Source organism: Haliaeetus albicilla, chromosome 6 (assembly GCF_947461875.1).
Source record: "Haliaeetus albicilla chromosome 6, bHalAlb1.1, whole genome shotgun sequence".
NCBI classification, from domain to species: Eukaryota; Metazoa; Chordata; class Aves; order Accipitriformes; family Accipitridae; genus Haliaeetus; species Haliaeetus albicilla.
The window spans coordinates 43,994,572-44,003,922 of NC_091488.1; the positions used below are offsets into that span (position 1 = coordinate 43,994,572).

At 50.6% G+C, this 9,351-nt stretch overlaps 1 protein-coding gene across 1 annotated transcript; it reads right to left on the bottom strand.

The window, feature by feature from the left end:
- Positions 1-3,392: 3,392 nt before the first annotated feature.
- Positions 3,393-8,076, bottom strand: NHLH2 (nescient helix-loop-helix 2). The gene is made up of 3 exons (XM_069785834.1): positions 6,874-8,076; positions 4,696-4,906; positions 3,393-4,635 (listed from the first exon to the last, which is right to left on the bottom strand). Exons 2-3 carry the CDS (start codon positions 4,883-4,885, stop codon positions 4,382-4,384), a joined length of 444 nt encoding a protein of 147 aa, XP_069641935.1. The 5' UTR covers positions 4,886-4,906; positions 6,874-8,076; the 3' UTR covers positions 3,393-4,381.
- Positions 8,077-9,351: the final 1,275 nt, after the last annotated feature.

Below are 9,351 nucleotides of genomic sequence, written 5' to 3' on the forward strand. Positions count from 1 at the left end.
CAGACTCTCTTTGCTAGAAATACAGCAAAGATGTCAAATCACATCCAAGACCCTCAGAATTTCTGTGCTGTATCAGTGGTAACACCCTACCTGGCTCATCCACTTTTTAACGCAAGCAATAAGACACTACTTTGTGGCCGGTGAGTAGTGTGATCCTGAATGCACATGTACCATGCACTTTGCTGGTGAGTGACGGTCTGTGTCTAGAAATCCTTCCTTTTATATACGCATAATGCAAGTCTATATTTTGGAATATTTTGTGCTCTAGATCCTTTAATTTCTTAGGAAAGTACATGATACTTACAGAAACAGTTTCCCCTTAGCTGTACAGTCCCATGGAAATCAGTATGTTTATTTGTAGGAGTTACTTTTGGCTTGCTGTCTGTCCTCGTTTGCTGTAATGGGGCAGGATCTGTTTCCAGGGTTCGGACGAATGCATTAGGTGCAGTGTTTCCTAATGATACCGATGTGAATGCATATTGCGCCCCATGTCCATCTAAGTCCATATAGGTCTGCACATGTGTCTTAATAGGTGTTATCACCTTATGCTAAGGGTGCACTGGATATCCCTTGTACTGGGTTATTCTAGATCTATCGAGATCTATCTAGATCAGTGGAAGTACTTCCCCTCTGTGAATGCTGGAGGTTTCCATGCAATGTTTTATATGTTGGATTGAGTCAGGCTTAAAGCACCTCTTTTAGCCTCAGCTAAAGGTCCAGAGGTAGTGCTCTGCCTTCTCTGTCTTTGAGTACGCCTTCTTTCATGGTTCATAGGATGACCTCCTCTTTAAATGTGAAACAAACGTATCTGAACGTAGCTTTAATCTTAGCTTTAGTCCCTAAAAAACCCAGGTAATATTAACTCTGCATTTCTTCCCTGCCAATTGTTGGATTGGCCACGCGTGATACAAACTTCCATTGAGCAGTTCCACCCCGTTCTTCCTATAATATTGTCATTCAAGGTCATTCGTTCCTGTATCGCTGAGGGAACATAGACGTAGGCAAAGTAACTTTGATTATATAATTAGACTTTATTGCTATCTAACGCAGACTTGCAATGAGGTGGAGTTAAAGTTGTTTACCTGTTTGTCATAAATCCAGACTTTTGAGCACTTAGCCATGCAGCCTTTTTATTGCGTTGGCCTTGTAGCTTGTACATACTACACGGATCTTTCTCAAGAATAAAAAAAGGGGTGGGATGGGGGAGCAAAACCTACATTTTAACAGTCAACAACTGCTAGATGAGAATGAGTTTCCTTCTTGGTGCCAGCAGGAAAAATAGAAGTGGTTGGGATAATGATATGAAGGTGAGAGGATATAAGCAAGGTGGTGAGGGGATGGAGGTGAGACAGGGCTTGTAGGGAGAAGCAATTTCTTCCATCAGATAAATCTCTGGAAGAAAAGGATGTATCTTCAGGTCAAATGCCCTGACCCTTCTGCAGGTTAAACTTGAGACTTGATCCTGTGGATACCACCAAAACCAAAGCCCTTCCTGCCCTCTCTCTGAGTGCGACCAGGCTCTCTGTTGTCTCAGGGGATGAAGGGAAGGGGATGACCCAGAGGATATTCTTACTTCCAAACCTGAGCTGTTCCCACACATCTCCACGCTATGCTCTCCTGTGCTCACAACACAGGGGGCTTGCTTCCTCATTGCTTGGGCACGGGATCCTGTGGCTGGGAACTTGAGACCCTGGGTGAATGATGGCTGCTCGGTCCACAGCATCTTCACTGCATGGACCTAGCTTGAGCATCTCAGCCTGTGACCTGATGTGTTTGCATGACCCCCAGGTGGGGGGAGTGTGGCCAGGGGGGGATGCTGGGTTCACACCTCCTTGTCCCACAGCCCGTGTGCTTCAGTCAACCGCCAGTGACTGCAGCCACCGTACTTTACAGTAAGGTAATGCAGAGCACTCTCTTCCCTAAAATGTGCATTCCCACGCTGAAGAAGGAAACAACATGTTAATCTTTTTATTAACTAAGTTCTCCCGCATGTTGGTAGCATGAAGGCTTGCTGAATTACAGGATTTATGATATCACTCAGCCAATTAGCATCAAACTCGACCCAGTGTCCAGGTGTTGACAGAACCTAAGAAACAAGCCTCTGTCCCAAAGAAAACCAGTTCCAAAGTTGGTGGAGTTATTTCAGCCCTGAAAGATGCAGGATTTGAAAACTGTGCATCAAACTACCAAACCTGCACATGCTCCCTTGGGACATGGGAAGCATGCATTGGTAGAAAGTGGAATTAACAGCCTCTCTGACAGGTTTTCTGCATGGAGCTTTTCAGCTGGTCAAGCCCACACTTAATTAAACCACTGTGCAAAGTGTCAGCCATAAAAATGGGAGGGGGGGAAGGGTTTTATCTCTCCAGCAAGTAACAATGGACGAGGCAGCCGCCCGAGTCAATGGCGATATTCAAATTATAGGTAAAATTAACCCCTTGCGGTAAACAGGAAAAGGATTTAATGAGTGGGATGGCACAGACGTCTCACGTTACTCAGGTAATAACCTGTCTGTTACTGAGTCTTGATCTGTGCCGTGTTTCAAATGGTAAGCTTTGGCAGTGAGGCAGCCATACTCCTTATACAAAGGAGTATGGCTGAGGTTTTCGAAAACAGGGAAAGGGCCCAAGATTTTTACTTGGTTTCTGTAGAACTGGACCTGGCCAGAGAGGGCTCAAAACTGAATTAAAACCAGAGAAAGAAAATCCAGTGCACTCAGGCAGGACGAAACGTGTACATTTTGGTCGAACATATCGAAGAGCAATGTGGCAAAACAGGTGTTTGCAAGCACCGGATTTGATTTTACAGCCCGAACTTTGAAACGTGCGACCAGATGCCAGTCGTGATGTGACCGGGAGAAAGTGGCAGTAACAGTCCCATGCTCCCTGTGCATTTGAGAGAGAGCAGCTGGAGCAGGGGAGCTGCGGTGCAGGGACTGCAGGCTGAGCCTCCTTAGGAAGAGGCAGGGAACCTGTTGAAGCTTTCCCACGCACGACTCGAGAAGCCTTTGCAATCCTTATTCATAAGGGCATCGCATCTCCATCTTACAGAAAGACCAACAGGGAAAAATAATTAGGAAAAAACAGCTTTTATTTCATACTTTTATTTATATGCAAAACAGCTCACCATTCATGAGAGATATGAAAAACGCATCAGATAGAAACCAGATTTATCTATTTTCACTACAAAATATTGCATTATATAAAGCAACAGAGACACACAAAAAAACCCTGAAAAAGACTAAAATCTTTGGATAGCAGATGTGGTTTTTTTTCTTTTTCTCTTTCGTCCCTAAAATGCGCTTCTTGTTTTTAGAGATTCACAGCAAAGAACATGAAACATTTTCAGGTTATAGAATTTTTTTGGTTGTCACAAAGGAAAGCAGTCCTGGATTTACTTTTCTTTCTTTTTTTTTTTTTTTTTTTTAGGAAAAAGGCCCTTTCCTAAAAATATACCACACACATACACGCCCACGCTCACTCCCACACACATGCATGTATACACACACGCACATATACACCCACAAAGAAACTACTTCCCTTATAAACGATTTGCAAAGTACTTTTCAGACATAACTATAGATCAGAATAACAACAAGTTTTAAAAAAACTCTCCTAGTTAAGTGCTAGTGGTTGTCGATCCCACACGAGAAAAGAAAGAAAAAAGGTCAAGAACAAATGCCTTGTTATATATAAAATATATAGTTATAAACAGGGAGGAAGGGGAGGTTTGTGGTACACAAGTGCAATATAATTGGAGGGGAAAAAATAAATTAAAAAGAAGGCAAAGGAACACTGTATTGATCCCAACGAACACTCATAAAGTTAAACATAATATTCCACAGGAGAAAGTGTAAACACCCGACTATAGAAACCAATTGGCACAAAGTATCCAAAGTAAAATTGCCACCACTCTGAAAAATAAATAAATCTTGAAAAAAATAAATTGTCAACTCCTTCTACCATAAATAAAAAATAGTTATTTTTAACTGCACCCATGGGTCACACGTTTAAGGTCACAAGTAGATGTTTTTGGATATATATAAAGGGGCACTTGACAGCCTGAAGAAACAATCCGGTTTTACACTTCTCTTCGAAAAAACGGGCTCCCGGCCGGCCGCACCGTCACCGTGCAGGACAACCCCCGGGGTGGGGGGGACGGTACACGCGGGACAGAGACCAGGACGGCGGGGACACCCCCCCACCACCACCACCACCATCCACCCCCCACCCCCGCCCGCCCCGGGGGAAGCCGCTGCCCGCCGGGGCCGGACCCGGGGCGGCCGGCCGGACAGACGGAGCCCCGACGACGGGGACCGGAGCTCCGGGGGGGGGGGAGGAGGTCCGCCGGGGCGGTCTGGTGGTGGGGGGGGGGTGGTGGTCTACACGTCCAGGACGTGGTTGAGATAGGAGATGTAGCAGATGGCGAGGCGCAGGATCTCGATCTTGGAGAGCTTCTTGTCCGGGGGCAGGGTGGGCAGCAGCTTGCGCAGCTCGGCGAAGGCCAGGTTGAAGGCCTCCACGCGGATCCGTTCCCGCGTGGCGTGGGCTGAACGATACTTGGCCGTGGCTCGTCTCCTCCTTCGTTTCTCTTCCCGGCTTAACGGCGGCGGGTGCAGACCGGGCCGGCCCCCCCCTCCCCGCACCTCCCCACCGCCGCCGCCTCCTCCGCCGCCGCCGCCGCCGCCGCCGCCGCCCCGGCCCTCCCCGCCGCCGCCGCCGCCGCCGCCGCCGCCGCCGCCGCCGCCGCCGCCTCCCTCCGCCGGCTCCGGATCGGAGACGCAGCAGCTGAGAGCCTGGGCGTCCGCACCGCCCAGGGACTCCGGGTCGGAGGGGGCCGAGGAGGGGTGGTCGGAGTCGGCAGCTTGGTCCGGGCTAAGCATCATCTTGGAGGGGGGCGGAGGAGCCTTCCCGGGATAGAGAAGGAGAGAGAGCGGGTCAGAGAGCGGGCTGGGGGGGGGGGGGGGGTTCAGGGGGGCAAGGCAGGGACACGGGCAGGGACACGGGGACATGCCGGTCCCCGCGCTCCGTCCACGCCGCAGCCCCGCTCCCCCCCCCGGCCGTGGCGGCGGGAGAGCCGGGCGGGCGGCTGCTCCTTCGGGGGGGGCTAAGGAGGGGGGGGAGAGAGCCCCGCCGGGGGTAAACGATGCCCCGGCACTGGCCGGTTACCGTCCCGTTTGGAGCGTTTGGCGGAAGAGACTTCCTCCCGTTATTCCCCGGGCGTGCTTGGGTGTAGGAACAGGCCCAGGAAGCAATCAAAGAATATCTTTTTTTTTTCCAAACAAGCTAATATCGAGCGGCTCGGGGTTTTTTTCCCCCTCAGTTTTAATACCGTATTTCTTGCCCTGCCAATCTCTGCTTAACCATTTCTCTTTCGGTAACGCTTTACGGGATCCGGGCTACAGACATGATGCTTTTAAACATAGAGCTCAAGGCTCCCCAAGCACAGCAAGGCCAGTGGGGAAATTTATTTCCCCAATCCAAACTACGGGATCTGATGTATCTGCTGGGCTCTCCCCCTGCTCTTTTCTCTGCGCTCCTTCTTTTTTCCTTTTTTTTTTAATTTTTTTTTTTCTTTCCTGCTGCTAATTGTGCGGGTAGCGATTTGCCAGCGATCAGTTGGGGATGTTCGGAGAGTCTCCGTGTTTTTTTAAGCATGGGATTCAAAAAGAAACAAAACCCCATAGCAGCGGCCGAACTTTTCCATTCCTTTAAATTTTCCCTCCTCTCCCCTCCCTGCGCGAAAAAGGAGGGGGGGTGTTAGGGGTGGGTGGGTGGAAGAAAGGCTAAATAAATAAATAAATGCGGACGTGCCTTTCAAAAGAAAATTGAATCGTATCTTCTTGCGGCCTCACAGAGCACCATCTGTCATGTAGACAGCAATACAAATCCGAGCGCGTCCGTGGACATGCCGGCATGTAATAAAACAATACATCAGGCAACTAGTGAATAACCTTGGACACAAATGTGGGGGAGTGTGTGTGGGGGTGTGTGTACGGCTGGGGTGTCGAGCGAGGTGGGGAGCGAGCCTGAGGGAGGAGGGAGCATCGCGATCGAAAAACGTCCTCCCTTTCCCCCGAATTGAGATTGCCGAGTATTTCCACGGAAAGTTTCCAGGCAAAGTCCCCCTGGGGTCTCCGAGCCGGTTGGGAAAAAGAAATTCAAAGTAATAATAATAAAAAATAAAATAATGATAATAATAAATATAAGTAATATAATAATAAATAATGATGAGAGATTAAACGACGGGCAGGAGGAATACTTCCCAGGCAGGGCTAGAGCCAAGCCTCCCCCCACGGGGCTCGGTGCTCCCTGGGCTGCGGAGGGGGAAAGGCCTGGGGAGGGGGAGAGAAGAGCCCTTGCTTCCCTGGGAGAGGGCCGCTGCTTGCCAGGGCCATCGGAAACGCTTCCTCGTCTATTTTTAATAAGGAGCGTTAATCAGGCAGGCCCAAAGGCAGGGGTAGGGAATAAACCCAGCCAATGCGCAGGTGTGGTATTGGCGATCTCTTGGAAAAAAAAAATATAATAAAATAATAACAGAAATAGGAAAGGTTTAAAATCACCTTTCAACTGAGGTCCAAGCGAGGGGGTTTGTGCGAAAGCACACTGACAGAGGGAGGATTTGCAGGGCGGTTGTAGGAAAAACGGGCAATGACAGAGGTGGTTCCTGGAGAAAGTTGCTTAAAGGTTTCTCTGCGGTGTGTGCTGAATTTTGCCGTTTGGTCTGGGTTTATCCATACGGTGGGTTTTGGCGAGCTGAGCCGGAAAGAGGCTGCTTTTTTTTTTTCTTTCTTTCTATTTTTTTTTTTTTTCCATTTCAGTAAACCCATGCCCGTGCTACCTGGAAAAGGGATATATTGTTAAGGCTGCTTACCTCGGCGGAGTCGTTTGGACAGCCTCTCTCTCCAGGTCCCCTCGCCCCCTCGGCGATTCCTTTACAGTTCAAATGGCCCTCCGGAAACGGAGCATGGAAAAATTAAAAAATCAAAATCAAATCAAATGAATTACGAGCGGAAAAGTGTCCTGCTCGGATGGGGAAAGGCAGATCTCATCCCTCGCCGCGGCCTCCAGCGCTCCAGAGATGGGAGATGTTATCGCCGTGTTTGTTTGCGGAGTATAAATAACAACTTAAGTTACTTACGATGCATCAGGGGAGAAAAAAAAAGCTTTTCCCCCATCAAAGTCTGCCTCCGCCCGTTAATTCGGGGCAGCGGGCTGCAACGCACCGGCAGCTGCTGCCAGTCGGGGTTGGTTGTGGGTTTTGGGGTTTTTTTTGGGGGGGGTGGGGGGGTGGAAATTGCCGTCTCCCCCGCTCTTCTTCCTCCTCTTCCCCGATCGCGATAAATAACAAAAGGGATGCGGCGATAGCACCAGCCGGGATTATTCCCTCTCCCCCGCCCCTTCGGCTTCTCCTTCCCCGCGGCGGCCCGCGGAACCTCCGCCCGCCCCCGCCGCCGCCGTTCCCGGGCCGGGCCGGGCGCGGAGCCCGGGGCGCGGAGCCCGAAGCCCGCTGCGCGTTGCGCGGAGCCCGGCGCGGAGCTGCCGGCTTTGTTCCGCCGCGGCCCGGGGTAACAATGCGTCGCTCCCTCCTTTCTTCTCTATTTTTTTTTTGTTCTTTTTTTTTTGTTCTTTTTTTTTTTTTTTTTTTGGAAGGAGGGGGTAGTGGTGGTGTAACGTGCGGTTTTGTTAATTCACCGGTCCGGCGGAGAGGGGCAGGAGGGGGAGACGCCGTCGGAGAATAAAATGTTTGGTTTAGTTTTTCTTCTGGTCCTTCAAGAGCTGGCGAGGAGGGGAGAAAAAAGGATAAACGAAACCCCCATCCGTCCCTGAGCTTCCTAACTCCTCCTGCATCTCTGGAGTGAGAATAAAGAAAGAAATGCGAACGCTGAAAAGAAAAACAAAACAAAATAAAGGAAAAATCTCGGCGCGGGTTCGGAGCGGCTGCGAGAGAGAACGTCGGTGCAGGAAAAGGTACGCTCACACGCACAAAAAGAAAGTGCAGTTCCTCCTCCCACCCCTCCCGCAGCAGCAAAGAAGCCAAAGAGGGGTGCGGAAGGTGGCAGGGGCGAGACAGACAGACAGAGCGGAGATGCGTGCGGATCCTCTCCCGGGTACCAAAGGGTTTAGCCTAGAGATGGTTGGAAGAGATAAAGGCTCGGAGAAAAGGGGACGGCATTTTTTCCCTTTTAAATTGATATTTAATGGGAAAGCCTATTGGACAGAAACCTGGACACGAGTCACTTAATTGGACTTGACATCTGTCACAGTGTGGGAGTTTTCACAGCCCAAATATTTTCAGCAGATCAGATTCTCGCTGAATCTGTGCCACAAATTATAACAGTCGAGAGCAGCCCATGATATAAACCCTAGCCTCTGGATATACAGTCTCTAGCCACGCTCGCTCCCACCGCCACCACTGCTGTGTGCCCCCCCCCCAAAAATATTGGATACCCACTGATCTAGAAAAACACCGCTGGCATTTCCCATGCAACCTAATAAATAAGCTTTAAACATCAATTTGCATCATGTACACCAAGCGTGTGGAGAATCGTCAGACTGTTTTTCTAGTGCATTTATTTTTCACGGTCCCCCTGCCCCGTCTCCCACCCACCCCCAATCCCAGTGCATGGCAAGCACAGCCCTGCTAGAGCCAGGGGGGCAGAGAGGGTGTCTGTCCCTGTCCCCCCCCCCCAGGTCCTTCCTCTCTGCCCCCCACCCTCCCCGCTCTGGCACACAGACAATGAGGCGAGCGAGCTGGCTACGGGTCTGTGGCTTTTCTGCTCACAAGAGGCTGGATGGAGCCAGGCCCCTTCGTGTTGGAGCCAGGGGATGCCTGTGACAGAGGTGACTCTTCTCGCTGCCACCTTGTCCCAGCCCCCTCCCAGCTGGCAGTCCCTTCTCTGCTCTGGTCCCCTTTTCCCCATCTTCCTCCCCACAGATCCCATCAAATGGGGGCCACAGCCACTTTTCTCGGTATAATCATCTTCCTCCCTGGGGGACTTTTCTGTGCCAGGAGCCTGAGCTGGCAGGCTCCTTCTGGATCCCCCCAAAAGGGGCGGGGGGGGGGGGCGCGAGATAGTGGTCTCCTGCACAGAACAGAGCCGGTTCTGCTGCTCACTGGCAGCTCTGTGGGTGCTTGGTCTTGCCAGAGATGCTTCTCTCCCTGGGTCCCATCAGTAGGATGGGTAGGAGCAAGGTGGCAGGAAAACACTTGCGGGGGTCCCTGTGGTTCATCCAGTAACATATGCAACAGGCTGGGAGATCTCTGAATGGGGAGAGGTTCTGCTCTTGAAATGATTTACAGGACCTTAACAAGAATGAGTTACATGCCTGAATGATTTTGGGGTTTGTC

Coding starts and splice junctions, on each gene's coding strand:
- NHLH2 (XM_069785834.1), bottom strand. CDS start 4,885: ATGATGCTTAGCCCGGACCAAGCTGCCGACTCCGACCACCCCTCCTCG. Junction 4,636..4,695: donor CGGCGGCGGGGAGGGCCGGG/GCGGCGGCGGCG, acceptor AGGTGCGGGGAG/GGGGGGGCCGGCCCGGTCTG.